At 41.9% G+C, this 24164-nt stretch overlaps 1 protein-coding gene and 1 long non-coding RNA gene across 3 annotated transcripts in view; one reads left to right on the forward strand and one right to left on the reverse strand.

The window, feature by feature from the left end:
* Nucleotides 1-24164, forward strand: part of SRBD1 (S1 RNA binding domain 1) — a 173749-nt gene that overhangs the window by 98058 nt on the left and 51527 nt on the right. For both annotated transcript variants that reach the window (XM_082217414.1, XM_082217415.1), the window contains one exon: nucleotides 2394-2476. In XM_082217414.1, coding sequence (XP_082073540.1) covers nucleotides 2394-2476 — 83 coding nt within the window. The remainder of the gene's footprint in view (nucleotides 1-2393; nucleotides 2477-24164) is intronic.
* Nucleotides 12356-15265, reverse strand: LOC309529176. Its single transcript, XR_014218111.1, has 3 exons — nucleotides 15167-15265; nucleotides 13253-13364; nucleotides 12356-12440 (listed from the first exon to the last, which is right to left on the reverse strand). It is a non-coding gene; the product is annotated as an uncharacterized lncRNA (long non-coding RNA).

The following is a 24164-nucleotide window of genomic DNA, read 5'->3' on the forward strand; positions in this document are numbered from 1 at the left end:
TTAGTCAACTAAAAGTGTTTAATTGGCTTGGCCATCTGTTAGCTATTGCAGCTCTAATAATAAAATAAATGATGTTTGTTCTCTGCAGAATAGCAACATACCGTATCTTTCGCCCCATAGGACGCACCTAGGGTTTTTTTTGGGGGGGGGAATAAAGGGAAAAAAATTATTTTCCCCCCAGGCACGGGGCTGGCGCGGGGAAGCCCAAGGTTCCCTCAACCCCAGCCCCCAGAACAACCTGCTATCTGCAAGCCTAGGGAGCCGCGCCGGTCTCCCCAGGCTTGCGGAGAGCTGCGCGGAGCCTGGGAGTGCAGGCAGTTCTGCGCAACCCTCCAGAGCCCAGCGCGGCTTGGCGCCGGGCTCCTTAGGGTTGCGCAGAGCTGCGCGGAGCCCAAGAGCGCAGGCAGCTCTGCGCAACCCTCCCGAGCCCGGCACGGCTTGGCGCACCGACCCCTCTCGCTCTCCAGGCTTCAGCGAAAGCCTGTATTCGCCCCATAGGACGCACACACATTTCCCCTTCATTTTTGGAGGGGAAAAGTGCGTCCTATAGGGTGAAAAATATGGTATATAGATAGAGATATATAGACCGTTTTGAGAAAACATTGTTCTCGGGTTACTATTTGATGAGAAATTAGTTGAGATATTGATTACAGTGATATCACGGTATTGTCATTTGAGGACCATGCTAAGGAGTGTGTGCATACTTTTGTGTGCTTGAACAAACGCTATGCAAATACAGTGGTACCTCGGGTTACAGACGCTTCAGGTTATAGACTCCGCTAACGCAGAAATAGTACCTCGGGTTAAGAACTTTGCTTCAGGATGAGAACAGAAATCGTGCGGCAGCAGTGGGAGGCCCCATTAGCTAAAGTTCAGGTTAAGAACGGACCTCCGGAATGAATTAAGTTCTTAACCAGAGGTACCACTGAATATCAATATAAACTATCCAGGACTAGCAACAACAATGCAATAGGAAGATTGGACCATGTACACAGTGTCAGACATCTGGTTGCAGTTGATGCACAAACTTAGTGAATATTAGTGCAATGTATGTGACGCGGGTGGCGCTGTGGTCTAAACCACAGAGCCTAGGGCTTGCTGATCAGAAGGTCGGCAGTTTGAATCCCTGTGACGGGGTGAGCTCCCGTTGCTTGGTCCCTGCTCCTGCCAACCTAGCAGTTTGAAAGCACATCAAAGTGCAAGTAGATAAATAGGTACCGCGCCGGCGGGAAGGTAAACGGCGTTTCTGTGCGCTGCTTTGGTTTGCCAGAAGCGGCTTAGTCATGCTGGCCACATGACCTGGAAGCTGTCAGCAGACAAATGCTGGCTCCTCGGCCTATAGAGTGAGATGAGCGCCGCAACCCCAGAGTCGTCCGTGACGGCCTAACGGTCAGGGATACCTTTATGTGACCGAGGTAACTGATGACTACAGTATAAGAGAGCATATATGATGCATGATAACGTTTATGTTTTGAAACTGTGTATTGAAAACAACCATTTCAACTCAGATGTATACATTTTGCACATGTAGCTAGAATATGCAGCTAGAATATTTGTAAAGCTATGTAGCTAGAATATTTGTAAAGCTATGTAGCTAGAATATTTGTAAAGTTATAACTTTGGATATTTTCACAGAACAGGGCAGCTACAAGTGAAATTCATATTTCTTAAAATGTTCACTTAACAAAATCTATCCACAGCATCCATTAATTGATTAATTCTACTGAATGAAAAATAGACTTTTGTTTATTTCTTTATTTAAAGATTTATAAACGGCTTCCTGGGAAATATTTCCAAAGTAGTGTACAGCAGACTGAAAAAATATTAACAGTGTTCTTTTTAAAAAGAGACGGAGAAAAGTGAGCAACTGATTAAGGGGGCCACACATCACAGTAATCTGATATTTTATGTTCTGATTGTCTAAATTACTAAATTACCCAGATTTCCAGCTCAAAATGTGGTGTAAAATAAATTTTGTTAACTATTTATGTAATTTGCCTAAGCTAATTTTATGTTTGCTTCAAAAGTTGGTTAATGGTGTGTTTGTGTTGATATCTGATTACGGAGGCATGTAGGTTCCTCTTACTTAATCTCTTACTTGCATTTTTAAAAAGTAGACCTCAAAAAAGTTTACATAATGGGATTAGTTTCTGGAGGTGCTTTGATGAAAATGTGCTACATATTTTTACAATAAAATGGCATTTTCTCATGTGAAACTCCCCCCCCCCGCGCCCCACCCCTGGTATCCTGTAACTTTATTTTTCTTGCTCCACAGAATGAAAGTTACCAACACTGGACAGATGCAAAAAAATGTACTTACTTAGTCCTACATTTCACGGGACACCATTCTTATTTTTAATTTTTTTTGCTCTTTTCTCCCCCCCCCCCCCCAGTTTCCATTGCGAGACGAGTACAGGACCCATTAGCTGAGCTAGTGAAAATTGAGCCCAAACACATTGGAGTTGGAATGTACCAGGTAAGGCAGTGCAGATCATTTTAATCTAAGTATAATCCAACCTGATATGAAGGAACACTGAAACAGTGCTTGGTAATTAAGTGTCAACTAGTTATATGTCTGCTTTAAAAGATTTGTGGAATGGTAATAAATATTTATAAGTCCTGGTGCAGGTTTTTTCTTTAAAAATTCACTGGCTTTAACGATTGCGACTGAGACTTAGCGATGGCTGCAGCCAGATTTATTGTCTATTAAAAACATCAGATCAGGCTGGTAACCTGATCTGCAAAGCCTTCTCTCTTTCACATTGCTACAACAATGGGTTGGGTTTTTTTTAAGCCCTCTTGGGAAAACACTATAAGATATTGATTCTCCACTCAGAGGCTATTGGCCTATATCCTTGTCTATGACATTTCTTCAGCTATTTGATCCGGGAGCCTTTATTCCCCATACCTTTAAAATTAATTAAATATGAAGTGGAAACATTTTAATGATTAAAAAATACATTTGAGCAAATACGTATGTTAGCATATAGTGGAAATCTCCAGTGTTTTTGAAATTGGCAGTGGTGTATATAGTACAGTGGTGCCCCGCAAGACGAATGCCTCGCAAGACGAAAAACCCACTAGACGAAAGGGTTTTCCATTTTTCAATGTGCTTCGCAGGACGAATTTCCCTATGGGCTTGCTTCGCAAGACGAAAATGTCTTGCGAGTCTTGCGAATTTTTTTCGCTCCCCCCCCTTTTCTAAGCCGCTAAGCCTTTAATAGCCTTTTAGCAGCTAAGCCGCTAAGCCTTTAATAGCCGCTAAACCGCTAATAGCGCTAAGCCGCTAATAGGGTTGCTTCGGAAGACGAAAAAACCGCTAGACGAAGAGACTCGCTGAACGGATTAATTTCGTCTTGCGAGGCACCACTGTATGTGGCCATGAACATGTAATCCGTTGCAACGAAAACCATTTTCAAAAGTGTAAATCTGATGGGCTTTTCCCTTCATTGGGGGGACCATCCAATGTAGTGTGGAAAGTGGCATGGGGGTTGCAGGAAGAAACACTGGAAATAGTATTTACTTCTTTTACAGTAGCTTTAGTGGTCACCTTCGGTGTTTCAAAAGCAGAAGAGCAGCTGTGGTTTTTAGCCACAATACTAAACAACAAAAATTCTATCAATTTTTTTTGTGGGTGCTAGGTTATGCTAGGCCTTCAAAATGTCCAGACTTCAGGAAGTGAATCTCATATTTGCTAGATCCTTCTCACCAAGCTGACACTGTTAAGGAGGCAGTTTGTCAAACTTCTCCTAAATATTTGAGAGTCAGGTGCACTGATTTTTGTTGCATAAAATCTATACCCGCTTGATTGTAAAAGCAGAAAAACAAAACCCTCAAAGCAGTTTACAAAAAGATAAAACAATATCAAAGTGAGAACACAACCATACTTTAAAGCATACAAAAGTTAAAATACTAAAAAAATACTATTAATTACCAGATGCTTGGAACCCACATGGCTTCTATTGATGCATGTTCTGATCATTGACGTTTCTCCACAGAGCTAAAAGAAAAGCAAACGTCTTGTGCTTATTGTATCAGAGAACACAAATTAAAACATTTCGAACAGGAATTGGGTCCAAGCACATTTTTATAAGTGAGTTTAGTAACCAAACACTGGAGGGGAGCCTTGGTTCTTGTTGTTGTTGTTTTTAAATCTTGGTCTCAATTCATGATCAAAATAATTTGGCAGCATTCCTAGTGAGAGCATATAAATCAAAGGAGTGGAGGGCCTCACATATGTGATCTGTTGTTGCTGCCACTAGATCAAACATTGGCATGAGCCCCCTTGAGAGCACTGTCTGGTGTTTTAAAGGCTATGCAGGCCTGCTGAGGAGACCAGGTACCGAAATTAATACTCTGGCGTGGGCGAGATGACAAGTGTGTCTTGCCGGTTCCTCCCTGCTCCTCCAGTGACAGCAGAGAGTAGACAATACCTTTAGGTAGACAAAACCTCTTGTCAGAAGTTTTTAAGTGAAAATATCACCCCAGAAGGTATATAAGATGCATGCTCAGTGATGTAAAGGAATTCTGAATCACTAGAGCATTCAGTGCCACTTAGGGAGACAAATTGTTCAACTTGTGTGTCAAAAGTGTTATTATCCTTCGGCAACAGAACAAGTCTAAGGGGAGCGGATTAAATTTTTGTGACTTTTCTTCCTTTAAGCGTACATAGTTGTTTGTTTTCAGCTGAACAGCTGAAGGAAGAAGAGGAAGAGGAAGAGGAAGAGGAAGACCTTTGGGATTAAGTCCACCTAGGGGTAAAAGTAAATACACTCGGCTAATAGTTGTTCTGTGGTAACAGTGCCAGCATCACCCCAGATCAGTGGAGGGTTGAGACTTCTGTAAGATGGAGTCACAGCGCAGTCTTCTCCTACGTAGCTCAGAATTTCTTATGTTACAGAGGCCCTTAAGTTTCTTTAGAGCAGAAAAGATTAGCCCTGTACTGGATCCTTTGCCACAAATTTAACAGTAAAAAAAATCTGCACCATTTTGACATTGCAGATTTTATTGACCAGCCATATTTGCGAACGCAGCTTGAAAAAAAAATCATTTCAGTAATAAATTCCTCCTTGTTCTACACTCTGAAATCTTCTCTCCTTAACACATTTGGGAAATTAACATCCTTTAAGCATATGAGAGATAATGTGTATAGTTTTTCAAGCCCCCAGAAGGGAAGCATACTTGGTTCCAGATGTAACTGCAGCATTTTGTGTCAAATAAAATCTGCGAATAATGCTTTTATATGTAGACTCCTTAAGGGAAAACAGTTGAACTAATTTCTCCCCCTAGTTTCCATGTATTGCTCCAGGGTCCTGATCAAAGAAGGATTTTATAAAGTATAATTGGAATACCTAATGTGAAGTTTAAATACAATGCGGCTAACGCCATGCCTTCTCCTCTTGCCCTCGTTCTGGCCTTCTCCTCTTCCCTTGGTGGTTTAATGTGTAGCGGGTTTCCCCCCCCACCCCCTTTCCTTTTCCCAAACATTTTGTTCTGGGGCCTTTTCCATTCCAAAATGAAACTGGATATTTTACAGTCAAGCTTTTTGGTAACTTAAAAAAAAAAAATCAAGATTGACAGAAGGGGGCTAGAGACCATTTTCTTAAAATAACCTATTGGAAGTTGAGGGAACGCTGTTTCACGAAGGGTCGCTTCCCCTTTAATTGACAGTGGGAGATTTCCTTTCATAATCTCAAGTGTCCTGTCGGTATTGCTGTCATATGAATCTAGGCTGGGTTTTAAAGTTTTTGCACCTAATTCTTTCGACATTTAGTGCCATGAATAGGCCCATTAAATTGTAGCAGGGTCTTCTCAGTTGGATCCCATTGGGAAGCCAACAGTTCTTCGCTGTTGGCAAGGAGAGTGGATGTTTTTCTATCTGCTCTCGGTATGCAGTTTTTATGCTTGGGCCAAGCCCAATGATCAGTGTATGCAGTCAGGCTTTGTTGAAAGGGAATATCGGGATCCCTCTTGTGATATGTTCTGGGACTGACTGCATAGCGCCACTCCTGGTTAAGTCAATTGCACTTTAGCAGCTGTTCAAAAAGGTTCTATCACGCAAGTTGTGACCCTCTTAAGAATGCACACCGGGGTAAGGAACTTATGGCACTGCAGAATGAGAAGCCTATCTCAGAAGACACTTCTATATTTTTGAATTATGTGGGCTTTGAGTTCTCCTGCCTTTGGGGTGAGACAGGTGGTTTCTGAAGAGACGGCCTTTTCTGTGTTGGCAACCTGGCTTTGAAAGTCCTTGCCTAGGAGAGTTTCCACTGATAGAAAATGGAAACTTCTGAACAACCATAATTTTTAATTATGGAGCGGACATATGTTTATTACATGATATCAGTTTCAGTGGGTTTACACTGAACTTCACTTCAAATGTTTTCCACTTCGATAAGTACAAATCTGAGATAAGATGTGGATCTTTCAAAAACTAAAAGTACAGCTTTCCACGTCTGAGGAAGTTTTAACAAACACACTTTTCACACAAAATAATCACATTGTCGAAATTTTAGTATCAGTGAATAGGAATCTATTAGGAGGTTATGAATTTTCCAACTTTAGAGATTTCCACACAATATGGCAGCTTTTCAAGGTTAGATGCTTCACTCTAAAAGAACCATATACTAAAAATCTTGTGCTTTAAGGATCGAGGGGAGATGTGTATGTTTACTCCACATACACAAACCCATAGATATAATAGATACTCAGTGTATTTCATCTTTACAACTTACTGCTGTTTTACACTTGAAGGCAAAGATGTACATAGATTCCCTGTGTTTACTTCAGTAGTCCTGGATTGTGTGTGTGTAACTGATAGAAATTATGTGTATAGATGTGTTTTTCCACTTAGTGCTTAGAAATGTATATATGAATAGGACTGCAGGGTATTTCAGGTACAATAGAAGGCTGGTGTCTTGAGACAGTTGCTTGCAAAAAGTGATTTTGAGGGATGATGTGCCGCTGAGTGATTTTTAAACCTCTGAGGTGTGATTATGTCATAACAACTATAACTTCTGGACTTGCTTTATTACTTTTATTAAAACAAATATGTATGAAGGGACTTTGTATTCTTTTCGTGTGTGTGATGAGGGAAATGAGGTGGTTAATTTATGAGGTGAACAGAACTTCCAGAGAGCAGAGTGCCATTTGCTTAGATGTGCTTAAACCACACATTTTGCAGGGAAACAATTGTTCAGTGGTCTGATTTGTGGGGTTTTGCTGTCAACGTTAAACTGTGCAGTTCCCCCCCTTCGAAACGGCTATTTTACATTTTTGCCCCTTTGTCCCAAAGTAATTGGTTTTCTGTCTTTTAACGAAGTGGCATTATATCAAATCATAATATTAGTGGTGGTCACCCACTCTTAACACCTTTCTGAGTGCAGAATGCAACTCCAGCTTTCATGAAATGACCATCAAGCTACTGCTTAACTCAGGCTTCCTCAACCTTGGCCCTCCAGATGTTTTTGAGACTACAATTCCCATCATCCCTGACCACTTGTCCTGCTAGCTAGGGATCATGGGAGTTGTAGGCCAAAAACATATGGAGGGCCAAGGCTGAGGAAGCCTGGCTTAACTACTTCAGTGAATATATGATAAAGGTTATATATGAGGTTTGTGTATTTTTGTCATTTCTTAATCAGTTTGCTTGTCCTTGCATTGAATACAATATATGTGCTTACATGAACATTTTGAGAACATTTAAGATTGTAACTGGAATCACTAGTGAATACTAAAAAAATATGTAGGACTCAACTAAAACAATGGGCAAATTGGTCTATGTCACTTTTGATTGCATTTACCTATAACTCTATTCTGTTTCCACATTAATCCACAGGTTGTTGTTGTGGTGGTTGTTGTTGTTTTTAAGTTTGCTTAGAATACAGATTTAGGGTGCAATGATATGGTCTTTGGGAGGATGTGCCAGGGGCAATAGAATAGATGAGAACTACCCCTCTGGTGTCAAGAGACAGAGTTCTGATTCTGAAAAGGTTGATCTGATATCAGTCAGAGCCTCCTTCTCCATAGATGACAGTGCTCCAAATTAGCACCTCTTGTTCCATTTATGCAATGGTTTACCCTGCTGCAACAGGACTTATCCCCTTCCTCCTCTCATATGTCTCCTAAATCCTTTATTAGGGTTTCCCCAACCACCCAGAGCACTTTTTTGGGGGGTATCCGCAGGGGGAGGATAGGGGGAGAATTCCATTGTGCAAGCTCAAATCCTTGCGATAATAGAATTAGGGCATCGGGTACCGCCCTTGAGAGCCATTGGTGGTGTAGTGGTTAAGAGCAGTAGACTCGTAATCTGGTGAACCGGGTTCGCGTCCCTGCTCCTCCACATGCAGCTGCTGGGTGACCTTGGGCTAGTCACACTTCTCTGAAGTCTCTCAGCCCCACTCACCTCACAGAGTGTTTGTTGTGGGGGAGAAAGGGAAAGGAGATTGTTAGCCGCTTTGAGACTCCTTGGGGTAAATATAAAGTGGGATATCAAATCCAAACTACTACTACTACTACTACTACTACTACTACTACTCTTCTTCTTCTTCTTCTTCTTCTTCTTCTTCTTCTTCTTCTTCTTCTTCTTCTTCTTTGTGATGGCAACAGTTCCTTTGACAACCTGGCCCAGCGAATGTTGGCATTCTGATGTTGGTAGGGCGAAAAATGTCAGCTGTCCCTGACATTCCTCTAAATGAGGGGGGGGGGATAGACACACTTTTGAGCATGTCTGTAAGTCTTTACACCCCAATTGTTTCTAGTGAGACAGACCAGTTGCACTGACTCCAATCATCATGAAGTGTTTTGAGAAACTGGTGCGCCGTCATATTATTTCCTGTCTTCCATCAACTTTTGACAACTACCAGTTTGCATACAGGGCAAATAGATCCACAGAAGACGCTATCACCACCACTCTCCATGCTGCTCTGTCCCATCTGGAGTGGCCGGGGAATTATGTGAGGCTGCTGTTTGTGGATTTTAGCTCTGCTTTTAACACTATCCTCCCCCATAGACTGGTGTCCAAGCTAGAGACGATTGGACTCCCCAACTCCACCTGTCTCTGGGTTTTGGATTTTTTGTCAGAACGTTCTCAGAGGGTTACAGTAGGGTCACATGTGTCCACAGCCCTTAGCCTTAACACCGGCTCACCACAGGGTTGCGTGTTGAGTCCCCTGCTCTATGCTCTCTACACGTATGACTGTACAGCCATCTACTCCAGCAACAAAATCATCAAATTTGCTGATGACACTACGGTGGTGGGGCTCATTTCGGGAGGGGATGAGTCCGCCTATCGGGACGAGGTGGAGCGGCTCTGTGTTTGGTGTAGAGAGAACAATCTGGCTCTCAATACGGCTAAGACCAAGGAATTGGTGGTGGATTACAGGGAAAAAAAGGCGGACATTCAGCCCTTGTATATCAACGGGGAACGGGTGGAGAGGGTGGCGGAATTCAGGTTTTTGGGAGTGACTATGGATCGAAAGGTCGGCGGTTCGAATCCCCGCGGCGGGGTGCGCTCCCGCTGCTCGGTCCCAGCGCCTGCCAACCTAGCAGTTCGAAAGCACCCCCGGGGGCAAGTACATAAATAGGTACCGCTTACCAGCGGGAAGGTAAACGGCGTTCCGTGTGCGGCTCTGGCTCGCCAGAGCAGCGTTGTCACGCTGGCCACGTGACCCGGAAGTGTCTCCGGACAGCGCTGGCCCCCGGCCAATAGATGTGAGATGGGCGCACAAACCCCAGAGTCTGTCAAGACTGGCCCGTTCGGGCAGGGGTACCTTTACCTTTACCTATGGATCAGGGCATGACTTGGAGCGCAAATACCACTGCTCTGGTGAAGAAGGCCCAGCAGAGAATTTATTTCCTCAGACTTTTAAAAAAGAACAATCTGAGTGAGAGACTGCTGGTGTCCTTCTACCGAGGCTCCATAGAGAGCATACTTACATACTGTATTTGTGCTTGGTTCTCCAGTTGTACAGCTAGGGAGAGGAAGGTGCTCCAGAAGGTCATAACCACAGCCCAAAGGATTATTGGTCACCCTCTCCCACCTCTGGAAGAACTGTACGGTTCCCGTTGCCTTAGGAAAGCAAACAACATCCTGCGGGATCCATCTCACCCGGGATACAGTCTGTTTGCACTACTGCCTTCTGGCAGGAGGTATAGAAACATCAAGTCTAGGACAAATAGACTGAAAAACAGTTTCTATCCAAGAGCTGTGGCCTTTTTGAATGCTGTAACTCGATAGTGAGACCTGGGAGTTTGATGGGTGTGGGTGTGGGTGTGGTTGGAAGGTGGTTTGTTTGGTTGTTGCTGTTGTTTTGCTTTTGTTGTTTTTAAGGGTTGGCATCCAATTTCGTTGCACTTGTGCAATGTTGCACTAGTGTAATGACAATAAAGAATCTATCTATCTATCTATCTATCTATCTATCTATCTATCTAAAAAGGGGACATCCCAGATGGCTGGTTGGATCCAAAGCTGTCCCTGACATTCCTCTAAATGAGGGGGGGGGGGATAGACACACTTTTGAGCATGTCTGTAAGTCTTTACACCCCAATTGTTTCTAGTGAGACAGAAAATAAAACATAAGGTTGTTGCTTTTTTTAAAAAAGGTTTCTTAAGGACAGAAGCTGAGAGAAGAACACAGAGCAAGGCATTGGATTTCACCTTAATATTTCTTATCCATGTTAGGATTGTAATGCTAAAAACCATGTTGGGCCTCCCTAATTGGAGGCGGTGTGCTTCTGAATACCACTTGCTGGAAACAACAGTAAACCCATTGCGTTCAGGTCCTGTTTGCAGGCTTCCCATAAGCATTAGGCTGGTCACTGTGAAAACAGGATGCTTAACTAGAGCAGGGATCAGCAACCTTTTTCAGCCATGGACTGGTCCACTGTCCCTCAGACCATGTGGTGGGCCGGACTATATTTTTTTTTTGGGGGGGGGAATGAATGAATTCCTACGACCCACAAATAACCCAGAGATGCATTTTAAATAAAAAGACACATTCCACTCATGTAAAAACACACTGATTCCTGGAGTGTCCATGGGCCGGATTAAGAAGGCGATTGGGCCGCATCCAGACCCCAGGCTTTAGGTTGCCTACCCCTGAAGTAGAGGGATAGCAGGGCTCTTTGCATATTCATAAGATAGAATTTGCTACTTTAGCTGCGAGCATCTCTTGCATCCATGCACCAAATTCCCTGCTCCAGTCATCTGCTTCTTCCCTTCTTATACACTGCTGGGCTATACAAACTAGATGGGCCTTTGGCCTGGTCCAGCAGGACTCTCTTATGTTCCTGTGCATTCAAATAGCCGAGAATCTGGTTTCAGCCTTCAAATAAGTGTGAAATCTGGTAGACTGTTAAGTTCTGATACATGCATCAGTCCAACATTACATACAGGAATTACATTATACGTAGGAATTTTGAAAGTTAGAATTTGTCAAGCATCCCTCCCTACTCATATAAAAGAGTTTGTCTTGTGCTTGGCTTGGTAAAAAATTTTTTTTACTGTATTTTTTTTTTTCAACATCTGACCCCCAAGTCATATCCAAATCTGTTTCTTTCCTTTCATTCAACAGTGTAACACTGTTGCTTTTCTCTCTCCTTATAACTGGTTGTAAACAATTTTGTTGTAGTGTCTATTTTTCTACAATTGTACAATTCTTTAAAAAAAAAATATTCCAGAAGCAGAAAATAAACTCTGAGGCCCATTGGGCTCCTAGAACTGGCTGAACAATTATTCTGATGCTGGCTGACGTTCTAAAAATCTTTGAAACTTTTGCGAAGCTGTATAATTTAGCATGAAAAAGTTACCAAGATTATTTTAAAAACTTCTTTAATCTTTTTGTTTCTCTACTGTTCCCAATTTTATCAATATTCTACTTCATCCTGTGACTTTAGCAACATAGTGTCACACAGTCAATATTTTTAAAAGGGGTTGTGTTCTTCTCTTTTCTGTTTTCTATAACAGATATGTATATAAAGCATGCATTTTTGGTTGTGTTTTACAATTTCATACTTTCTAGATTTTATCCGTCTAACAACTTTTTTGTAACGACTCTCCCCCTCAAAACAACACTCTTGTTATAGAAACTAATATCTTGTTTTATTATACAGTGATTATTATCTTTGACCTTTATTTTTGGATCACCAACAAAAATATACACTTTTTTCTATGTCAGTCATTGTCTAAAATTTCATCTTTGTTCTGCTTTCCATTACATGCCATGAATTATATGAAATTAAATTAATCGCTACTCTAAACAAAAATTAAATGTGCCGTAATCCAGAGTTACGTTGTTTGCTTTTACAACTGTAAGTCATAAGTAATTAATTTTCCTTGGAAAATTAATTCACTTACCATTCCCAGTAGCATCATATGTTGACACAGGATTATAGATAGTTTAATGTTTTTCTTCAGCAAGTTGGCCTCAACTTTGGAAGACCTTAAATCAAAACAAATTCAAATTTACTCAACTGCATACATTCAGGGTTATTTAAGATGAATGTTGTCTTTATTGCTGTCATCCAGATGATGATTCTAAAACTGCATTCAAACTTTTGCAAAAATCATATGCCTGCGGACAGTTTGCCAATTTCTTCTTTTTGTTTTGTTTCACATTTCCTCCAATGTTAAGTTCAACCAAGGTTGACCACTACAAGACTAAACAAGGAAACTCACCAAAACTTCAGCCTCAGGATTTTTGAGAAGTGTGATAAAAACTTAAATGTTTGGCTTGTTTTGGAGGGGATTTGTGTTAAGCTGGCAGAGGTATGTCCATTTTATGTTACATGTTGGACCCAAAGGTTTCCTTCCTTTCATAGAAAGATCTTCCTGTGTTGAAAGAAGATGCCTTCTGTTGGAAGAAGGTAACCCGTGAATATAACACATTGCCTTGTGTTTTTCGTTGGGGGGTTTTCTCCACCTGCTGCCATTCTAATACTGTGGGTTATAAAAGTAAATTGAGCAAGTAATTCTGGAAAAGAACCTTTTAAATGAATAAATAAATAAATTCAAATAAATGAATGATTTAAATCGGGCATAGGCAAACTCAGCCCTCCAGATGTTTTGGGGCTACAACTCCCATCATTCCTAGCTAACAGGACCAATGGTCAGGGGGTAATGGGAGTTGTAGTCCCAAAACATCTGGAGGGCTGAGTTTGCCTATGCCTGATTTAAATCATTCCAACAATGAATGTCAGTGACTCCAATAAGAACTATTTCAGAACACAAGGGGAACAACTTGCATATACTTACCTTACAGAATTAACATGATCTCTATACAAATGTACATGGTGGACCTTAGGCCTTCTTCTAACTAGCAGTTTTTTCCTTTGGTATCACATTCATTTGACAATGAGATTCCAGGCTGCATACAACAAAGTAGTTTTGTTAGCACAATAATTGCTGTTTGTGCAGTGGAAGTTCACACGTCTTCCCCTGTGACCCTGAAGCCTCCTTAAATCTGCTCTGGAGGGGGGGGGACCTCAGAAAAGATTTGGAGGACTCGGGAAGAAGTTATGGATATGCACAGTCCTTGGGCTAACAAAACAATGTTGTTACGATACTGCATTTTAGAGATCTGTGCATGCACGCACACACAAAATCATGTGATCATCATGTGATCATCTTTAGCTGTCCCTTGGGATCCCTTCCAACTCAACAATTCCAAGATTCTATGTTGTGAATCACATGAGCAAAAGTTTCCCATCTCATGGCTTAACAGAAAAGCCAGAAAGAGAGATTGATGTGCATTATAATGAGTGAAATAAGTATTTGATCCCCTATCAACCAGCCAGATGTCAGGCTACCTGGTATCTTCACTGTATGTAACGAGCTGAGATTAGAACCAATAATCTGATTAGGAGGTAATGGCAAACTGTGATGATAGCAAATCCTGGAACGGAGTGGGAGGTCTCTGTCTCTGTAAAATAACTTAAGTGACTTGTAAACAAAAATTGAAAACCAAGAAATAAAAGGAAACATTTCTGCTAAAGGTCCCCTGAGTTAATTATTCCAGGTGATCAGAAGAAGTGGTTACTTACAAGCCTGGTTAATATAAAAGGCTCCTATAATAGAGTTAGATATCACGATACACATTTAAAGTGTGGTAGGCTTTTTGACCTTTAGTGTCCATTAAAATATATCTTTTAGGAGGGTGTATATTAAGACCTACATTAAATATACACCCTGAGGCCATAATACTTTTTTTAAAAAGAAAAAGCCAAGCTTTATGATGCTACTGTTTTGTTAAAGTTCTCCTCTCAGTTTATTGAATCTTGATTGCCAGTGTAAGGATTTTGTGCCTTAACAGTAAAATTTTATACTGGAATGAAATTGGATTTTTTTTTTTTGCCTCCGCCCCTCTCCGCCCCAAATGAATAAATAGCAAGACCTTGATTAGTAACCCCCTGCATTCATGCAAAATGCAACCACCAATTCACAAAGGCACATTTATAACTTAAGCCTTGGCTTGTTTGAACTGTAACACTGCCGCCACTGGAGTTTCACCTCGGAGACTTAAATAAATATAAATAAACTAAAGTAATAAACACTATATGTTTTATGGAGCTGAAAAAGATTTCTCCAGGCTAACAACCTCTTGGCAAACTCAAAGAAAAAGAAAGAAAGAAAAATAATTTGATTCACTTGCATCTTGAGGTCCCGGGCAACCAACTAGCATGAATGGTGAAAATAAAGGCCTTGCACTACTTTTTATAATGTTCTGAGCATATAGAAATGCTCCATGAATAATCCTTTTGAGAGTAATGCATAATACATTGATAATATGGAAGTCTAGAAGCACGGCAGAAAGAACAGAGGATGATACAGCGTATACATTACAGCAAATATATCTAGGCTAGGCTGATTAGTGTTTGAAGTTTGGAGAACAGAATCGGCCCTATCAGTAGGCAGAGTGTGGTGGCAGTAGATGTTGGGAAGCAAGGGGAAAGAGTGAAATTTTGGAGGGCAAAACTGCCTGTGCATCAGTGACTGCTCTGTGGCCCGTCATTGAGTCTGCGCCCTCAACTGCACTGTCTTGTCCTAGGGTTGAATTAAGATTTTTTGGGGAGGGAGATGACATCTACAGGCAGAAACATGTCTTGAGGTGGCTCTGCAGAATAAAAATTATTTCAGACAACTCAAAGAAGGCTTGAAACATGATTTCACCTATTGGTTCAGGAAGTGTGAATTTGCTGGATGTGCAGTAAAAAGCGAACTGGAACAATTTTTTCTCCAGTCACGGCTGACCAAAATACTGACTGCTGGATTCGGGGGGTGAGGTGTTGGTCCTTGAGCAAGTTAAGGAAGGCCTCTGGAAACCAATTTATGAGCTTCATATTCACTCCTGTGAGTAACGCCTCAGTACCTGTGGAAAAAATGTGTGAATCTGGTGTGTGTATAAATTCTTCCCTCTGAATCACTGAGTTGCAATGGACATCTGATTTAAAGCCTCAGACCTTGTTATTTTTGACAATCCAATGTGATATACAAGATTTCAGCCATGTTTTCTTTTTAGCTAAAGTGTTTCTCAGGCACTGAAGAAACCTGAATATAAAGATTCTATGGCTGGCTTGGAGAAACAGATTCTGTTGCACTTGGGACTTTGTAAACCCCAAAAAGAGAAGGAAATAGTGTTTTTTAAAAATCTCCCTGTTTTAAAGATGGTAGCGGCTACTTGATTCTTGGTGTTTCCTTGGCAGCACTGTTACAGTATAATTCTTTTCGATTTAATAAACGTGACTTGCACCTTAAGATTATATCCCTGTTCCTCTTCTAATTTTTTTCATAAATGTCTTAATAATTTTCATAACAATACTTAATAATAATAATAATAGATTATAATAATAATGTCTGGCATTTATTTAGCACTTCCAAGTGTTCAAAGTACTTAACGCTCACAGAAATCCTTGGAGTCATAAGATGGCTAACCATTGGCCCTCCAGATGTTACTGGACTACAATTCCAAACATCCCTAACCATTGGCCAGACTTACTGAGGCTGGTTGGAGTCCAACAATGCCTATCGGAGGACCCCAGGCTAATAACCCATATTTTAAAGAAAGTCCATATCTCATCTCCATTTTGCAGGTCATGGAGGGTCTGTCAAGTCTGAGAGAGAGAGACTAGACTTGGCCCTCCAGCTGTTTTGGGATTACAATTCCCATCATCCCTGACCACTGGTCCTGTTAGCTAGGAATGATGGGAGTTGTAGTCCCAAAACATCTGGAGGGCCAAGTTTGGCCATCACTGACCTATGGGCACTTAGGCTGCAGTTCTATACATCGAATCATAGAATTGTAGCGTTGGAAGGGACCCTGAGGATCATCTAGTCCAACCCCCTTCAGTGCGGGAATAATCAGCTCTCCCATACAGGGACTGAACTTGCAAACTTGGCATTATCAGCACCATGCTCAACCAGCTGAGCTATCCAGACTGATATGTCTAGGCAGAAGTGACTGTATTGATGGGGCTTACTCCCAGGTTAAGTTAAATGGGGCTTCCACCCGGGTAAGTATATTCATGGCAGAGGCAAGATTTGAACCAGGAAAGTTCTGAGTCACAGCTTCATACGTTAGCTGCTAATTTACATCATCTCTCTGTGTGCTTGAAACTCCCATTGTTCTAGGCGCATTTTACGATGGGGAATTTCATTAGCGCGAGAGGTTTCTGAGCGCAGTCCTGCGCCTAAGATTCCAGAGTAAAACTGCAGAGTGGAAGAAAAGGAGGACCTTTTTTCTGCTTCTCCACTTCCAGCTACTCTCTGAAGACTGGAGAAGAGACCTTCTTAGGAATATTAGGGGGGTGAAGGACTAGACTGTGTGAAAAATAAACATAATATTTTAGCTGCAGTGCGTTCATTTTCAGCTTTGTATTCTTGTTATAAAAATGCATGCCTGGACATTCCGTTGTTGCGCCCATAACCTAGGGTTAAGGTGTCATTTAGCTCCTAGCCTTCATATCACAGTTTCTAACACTGCTCTGTGTCTCTCTCTTTGCGAACAGGGTTTCTTTTTTCTTTTCAACTATTACCTTCAATAGTAGACTCAAACTCACAGGTCTTCCACAGATTTTTAAATAGGATTTTATTTATTTATTTATTTGGTTATTCCAAACAAGTATAAAAGAGAGAGAGAAGGATTACAATAGATAAAAATCTGGGTTTTTATGGAACGACACAGATTTGCAAACCAAAATGCATTTTGGACTGCAAGGCAGTGATTTGGCAATCACTTCTGAAATAAACAATGGAAGGAATAGAAGGAAAACTCAGAAGAAAAATGAACAAATAGCGTACAGTGTCCATTAATGTAAACGTTTGCCTCTGCATGGGCCACCAAGAAGTCTGCGGTGATTGACAGCCATCCTGGTTGGGTATCCCCCCCCCCCGCCCTTTTCTGCGGCAGCACTGAAGTCAGTCAAAGTATATAGACAAAGCTAAGTGAATACCAGTTTCCCCAGTACAGGGGCTATTTTTTTAGGAAGTCTAACTGAAACCAGATGTTTAGCCTAGACTTAGAGTTCCTTGCTGCCAAGCATCTCATCAGAGGTCAGAGTTCTGGGCTCAGGGCTCTGCTAGAATTCTTTCACAAATTGCTATTCGGTGAGGTTTTAATCCTAATGGAAAGAATAATGTGCTTGTAAAATCTGCAGTTATTACAAACACAGTATACATATTGTGGACTTCAAATGACTACATATTTCATTCCCATAAACAGGGAATGCAGATGAATGCCGTGTGTAATAGCTTTAGACATCCAAACTTAAACCGAGTAGAGAGTTTATACTACTGTTAACCATTTGCATTCTTAACACCCCTGTAAATGGAATAGTAATCTTGGCTTATGGTTGCTAACTCCCAACATTTTAAGAAAGGGAAGGGGGGGGGAGTAAGAGTGCCTTTCAATGTTATTTCTTGTGAGAAGTATATAGAATAAAATATTTGTATACCAAAAAGAATGCATTTATAGTAATCAGATAGGCAGCTTTCCATAGAGAAAGTGCTTGCCAGTCTGCAGTTTTTTATTATGTCATGTTTGCACAGTTACGTTGAACTCTAATTTTACCAATACAGACAAGTGCTTGGTTTCCATCATATGCAAATTAGTAGCCTTTAAAAGCAAAGCAAAGCAAAACAAAACAAAACAAAACAACAGATGATAGTTACAAAAGGAACTGCAGAAAATTTTGTGTGTAAGCCAGTAGTTGTGTGCATATTATTATCGGTACCGTTTATATCGGGGGTAGGAAAACTTTGGATTCTATATGTTGTTAGACTGCAACTCCCAAGAGTGTTGGCTTAGGCATGGGAAATCCAATACAAATTACAAAACAAGTTAGCAAAATAAGTAACATAATTTGACAGAATGCTAATCATCAACATTTACAAATTTGAAGGTATACTTCAGTGCAAAATATTGCAGGGTTGTTTTTTTTATACAATGTACCCAAAGCCTTGGATGTTTGAACTTCTATGCAGGGATATCATCATGCTTGAATGGGTTGTGGCATAGTGCTGCTACCAGGCCCCTGGCACCTGCTGCCACTTGGGCCCCCTGGTGACACTGTAGCTTCCCGTCACTCATCTGCTGCCCCTGGATGCGGTAGTGCCAGTACTTTAGATGGCATCTGGATGTCTCTTCTGTCATCTTTTTTGCTGTTCCGTCAGCCATGTTCTGTCTTGCTTGTCTAGCCTAGGATATAGCCAATCCAAGGCCCCAAACCATAATGTTGTGTGCATTTGGGGTCAGCTAGTGATGTATAGAAAGGGACGCGGGTGGTGCTGTGGGTAAAACCTCAGCGCCTAGGACTTGCCGATCGCATGGTCGGCGGTTCGAATCCCCGCGGCGAGGTGAGCTCCCGTCATTCGGTCCCAGCTCCTGCCCACCTAGCAGTTCGAAAGCACCCTTAAGTACAAGTAGATAAATAGGTACCGCTTTATAGCAGGAAGGTAAACGGCGTTTCCGTGTGCTGCGCTGGTGCAGGCTCGCCAGAGCAGCTTCGTCACGCTGGCCACGTGACCCGGAGGTGTCTCCGGACAGCGCTGGCCCCCGGCCTCTTAAGCGAGATGGGCGCGCAACCCCAGAGTCGGACACGACTGGCCCGAACGTGCAGGTGTACCCTTACCTTTACCTTTAGTGATGTATAGAAGTGAGAGCTGAACCATAAAGAAGGCTGATCGCCGATGAATGAATGCTTTTGAATTATGGTGCTGGAGGAGACTCTTGAGAGCCCCATGGACTGCAAGAAGACCTATCCCTTTTTAAGGAAATCAGCCCTGAGTGCTCACTGGAAGGACAGATCCTGAAGCTTAGGCTCCAGTACTTTGGGCACCTCATGAGAAGAGAAGACTCCCTGGAAAAGACCCTGATTCTGGGAAAGATTTGAGGGCCCAAGGAAAAGGGGACGACAGAGGACAAGATGGTTGGACAGTGTTCTCAAAGCTACCAACATGAGTTTGACCAAACTGTGGGAGGCAGTGGAAGACAGGAGTGCCTGGTGTCCTCTGGTCCGTGGGGTCACAAACAGTCAGACACGACCAAACAACTAAACAACAACAACAACAATCTTGAACCCTGTGCCCTGAGGAAGCCGCCTCCAACCTGGTGCCTTCCATGTTGATTTGAGGGTGGTGAGAATTGTGACCCAAAACATCTGGATGGCTCCATGTCAGCAAAGACTGGTTTGAGGAAAATAAGTTAGTAGCTTTATCCCTTTGGTACCATGACTGCTCGTTAGAGGGGAGAGCTCTGGGCACCTGAATTCAGCTGTAATAATAATAATAATAATAATAATAATAATAATAATAATAATATAATAAATTTTATTTATATCCCGCCCTCCCCAGCCAAAGCCGGGCTCAGGGCGGCTAACAACAATCAAATAATCAGTCAAATAATCACACAATCTAAAAATATTTCATTATAAAAATTGTAAGCTGCTTTTGGATACAGAAAGCATCCACCCCACCCCATTTCAGCAACAAGGATTCTCCCCATCTGTCTCTGCTTGAAGGCCTTCCCTTTTAGGGTTGGCTTTGTAGGGGAATCAGTTGTGAATGGAAAAACATGAAATTCATATTACATGACCAGGGCTCTGCTCGCTGTTCTTAGAATCTATCCCAATGAGTTGATATTTATAAATTCTGGCTTTATAATACAGTTAGCTCGCAGCTTGCACACAGCTTTATGCTCATGGCAAACAAAAACAAAAGGGGCATGGAAGAAAAGGGACAGGATTATGAGGAATGACATTGGCAATCCCATCCACCATTGAACCCAATGGGTTTTGACTATATGTGAGTTTGGTTTGAGGTGCGATCTCTGGAACAAAACCTCCACATAAGTTGAAGGCTTACTGTATAATAATCTACAAGGAATGCCATGCTGCTGTTTTTGTAATTGAGCATGTTTACTGTTGCTTGGCATTAAACATACCAGAAGTGTATGATTTATGTGCCATGTAAGGTAATCAAAGTATGAACTACGTTGCATTTACAGAAAGGAGAAAAGATGTAAGGCCAGTTCAGAACCCACGCAATACATCATCGTAATTCAGGTGTAATAAAAAATTGCTGCCTCCAATGACCATCTCATAAAAGAGAAACCTTTCTCATATTAATGAGTTTCCATTTGCTAATAATTCTTTCATTTGTAACTGGAATCATTCACCACCCCACAAAAGGTCCTTTTTCAAGACATCGTTTGCAACATCGTCCTGTGTTTTTGTCCTTGATGTTGTGAAAATGGCTGTCTACAGTTACATGACTGAAAAGAGATCCCATTCACATATCTTTTGTGTTTCCACTTTCTGAAAAAAGGAAAAAGAAAAAGAAAGGGGAAAGAACAAAAAATGTTTTTCAAACCTGCAGCTGGTTATTTCTGCAGGAGTTCCCACTTATATTCCATCTTGATTGACATTCTGAAATGGCAGCTTTTCATGAAAAGCTGTTAACTTGTAGAATTTGGTTATGGTACTAAGACAGACTGACTTTGTTCTACTGTTGGGGCCTGTCCAACCTAAACAGAACCTTGCATCTGAATTTAATAGTGCTGCTGAGCCCAGAATGACTGCAGTTCCAACAGTGGTGCTTCTGATGTGTTTTTGAACATGACTCGATGAATATTCTTCCTGAAAACTTTTTGTGGCATAATTATTTTAATGGGGTTTTCTTGTTTCTTTGTCTTTTGCTTAGCAGGTAGTTCTTCCATGCTTTTCCTGAGCAATGAAATATATGGATCGGCAATATATAAACCACTTTTCAACTTTTACAATGTGCTACATCACCAAAACTCTTAAAATCTAAAATAAAAAAGCCTATTGCTGTCGTATGTTTCTTCAGTCCACTATTTTTGAGGTGCTAACCAAAAAGGGGGGGGGAATCATCTTAGCCAGTCATCATAGCAGTGATTAGGTTTTAATTTCCAGTTGAAAACTGAGAGCCTAGTGAGTAATATATCATAATTTTCTCCTAATCTTTGCCAATCACTCCTTTAATGACCTGCCAGCTATTTGAAAGTCAAGCGTATAAAGAAGGGACTCCATCCAAATGCTCAGTTTCCTTTTCTGCATCTATTACCATACTCCAAAATAAAGTATGCATGGAAGTATATTTTTAACATCTCAGATTCATGACCTTATTTGCTCAAAAGAAGTAAGAGAAAGTAAACAAAACAGAAATTTAAGCACCCCGAGCCCCTTTACTTGACGTATAGCAGTGCCCTGTGCGTGTTTAAAAGGTAGAATTCTACAAATATTATCTTTACTGTACTGATATACAATATGCACTTTTCTTTCCTAGAGAGTTTAACATTACACCGTCTTAAGCGTTAATGCAATATGGTGGCTGAGCTTATGAATTCCAAATTAATAGGATTGTATGGCATATTGTTTGAGGTCATAATTATACCGTGGTTTTGGGTGGCTGCGTTTCACTTTGCTTTTCATAACTGCCGGCAAGTCAAGTTTGTGCTTCTGTGTGTGTATTTTCTAATTGACAGTCGGTCAGTTTATGGTGGGTGGAAATTGGGCATGTTTGCGTTTATTTTCTGAATGTGAGTGATGAGTTTGCTTCATGCAATCTGCACGTATTTCAGCCTGCAGCTGTGGGCATTAATGGTTTTTAGCTCATGCTTTCTTTAGCAGTGGAGACTGGTGCCCATTTAGACTCCCAGGGCAGAAGGCAGGGAGAACAAAAGTAGGTAAAACCGGAGCCAATGCCATCTTCTTCCCTGCTGATTTCTGCAGAAGCAGCACTGAGTCTAAAGAGGAGGACTCTGACAGCCAGTGCCATTCCCCCAACTCATAAATAAAGAGGTGGACAAGCAGAGTCCAGTTGAGGCCAAACTGAGCTTGGTTGCTCCCCTTACCCTGTTGGACCAGCTTCCACAGATCTTTAGGCTGCTTCCCTCAAATAGGAGTTCTGTTCTGTTGGATCCAGAAGACATGGTGATTAGCCAGTCATGGTTCTGGGTTCTTAAGTCAATTATGAGTCCTGAGGTTTACTCTCTCCTCACCCGTTAAATCTCAACACACACACACACACACACACACACACACACACACCTGCCTGCCTGCTCCTTCTCTGTTTCACACACAAATTCAGCTGTTGCTGAGCCTCATTTGCCTCAAACTCTGTATCCATATCTGTGGATCCCTGGGTCTGGCACTGTTTTCTTCTTCCTGTACATTATCTTCTTTAAGACCCTCCTCAAGGTCAATTTCTTCAGCAAAGTGTTCCTTGAACCAAGCTTCCCAAAGCTCGCTGGCATCTATTTTCTTGTAGCATGTTGCCACCTCCCTTTCTACTCAAACAGACCTTGGCCTTAGTTCCAAAATGGCTCTGAGGCAATAGACGGGGCCAGAGGCTCTCTGGAGTCAGATAGATGAGGATCAGAAGGGCCAGAGGGTCAAAAAATATGTCAGAAGTAAACCAGAGTCAGGTACCAGTTTTAAGTAGGTGATGCACCAGAAGACATGGGGACAAGGTGCACACAACTGAAGAGCTGGGCTGGCTTACAGAGACTCCATAGGGTTTTCAGTCTGAAATTTCAGCCTAAAGTCCCCTTTCTCCTAAACCTTGGCCTGTCTGACCTTCTGAGTAATGAAACTGTTGTGGCACTGGAGGCTGGCTGGTGGAGAACCTGCTTCAAGGGAGACACACACCCTCAACACTTTTCAACCACTAAACCCTGACCTCTCATCTTCCTTTGTCTTGCTTGTTTGTAGTAGAAGCTGTAATCCATATATTCAGTGACCACTGATGTTTTTGGACTCTTAGTTCCCATCATCCCTGGCTAGCTGAGGCTGATGAGAGCGGGTGTCTAAAATCTCTGGAGGGCACCACATTGGCTAAATGTGCCCCTGACGATTAGGTCCAGTCGTGACAGACTCTGAGGGTACGCACTCATCTTGCTCTATAGGCCGAGGGAGCTGGCGTTTGTCCACAGACAGCTTCCGGGTCATGTGGCCAGCATGACTAAGCCGCTTCTGGCAAACCAGAGCAGCACACGGAAATGCCGTTTACCTTCCTGCCGCAGCGGTCCCTATTTATCTACTTGCACTTGACATGCTTTCGAACTGCTAGGTTGGCAGGAGCATGGACCGAGCAACGGGAGCTCACCCCGTCACGGGGATTCGAACCGCCGACCTTCTGATCAGCAAGTCCTAGGCTCTGTGGTTTAACCCACAACCCCGCCCACGTCCCTACCACATTGGCTACTCCTGGACAATTGTTTTCTATAAAGCACATTGCACTCCTTTCAGTACAATATGTATTCTGCATCCATATCCAGGATACCAGCTCCTGCGTGACTTCTTTCTGTTTATCCATCACAGGGATGGCATTTTGCTTTCCTAGGCCCTACTGAGAGCTCATCTTTGGGCATTTATGTTGCACAACTCCTAGAGTCTTTTGCTTGTCAAGTCCTCACCAGGATGCAGCACCCCCTCTTTCAAGTGTGACCTACATTCTTTGATGTGTGACCTTGCATTTGGCGGTATTAAAACACATGTTGATCAAATGAAATTGGCAAGTACACATTCCAGATCTGAATGCTACCACTTTGACACTGATGATGGAGAAGATAACATGTCAGTGTAATAATTTTCATGTTAAGAGGTATTTGCTCTTGGGATGAATAAATATAGTCAGTATGCCTTAAGAGTTG

Source organism: Podarcis vaucheri (genome assembly GCF_965113315.1).
Source record: "Podarcis vaucheri genome assembly, chromosome: 3".
Lineage (NCBI taxonomy): Eukaryota > Metazoa > Chordata > Lepidosauria > Squamata > Lacertidae > Podarcis > Podarcis vaucheri.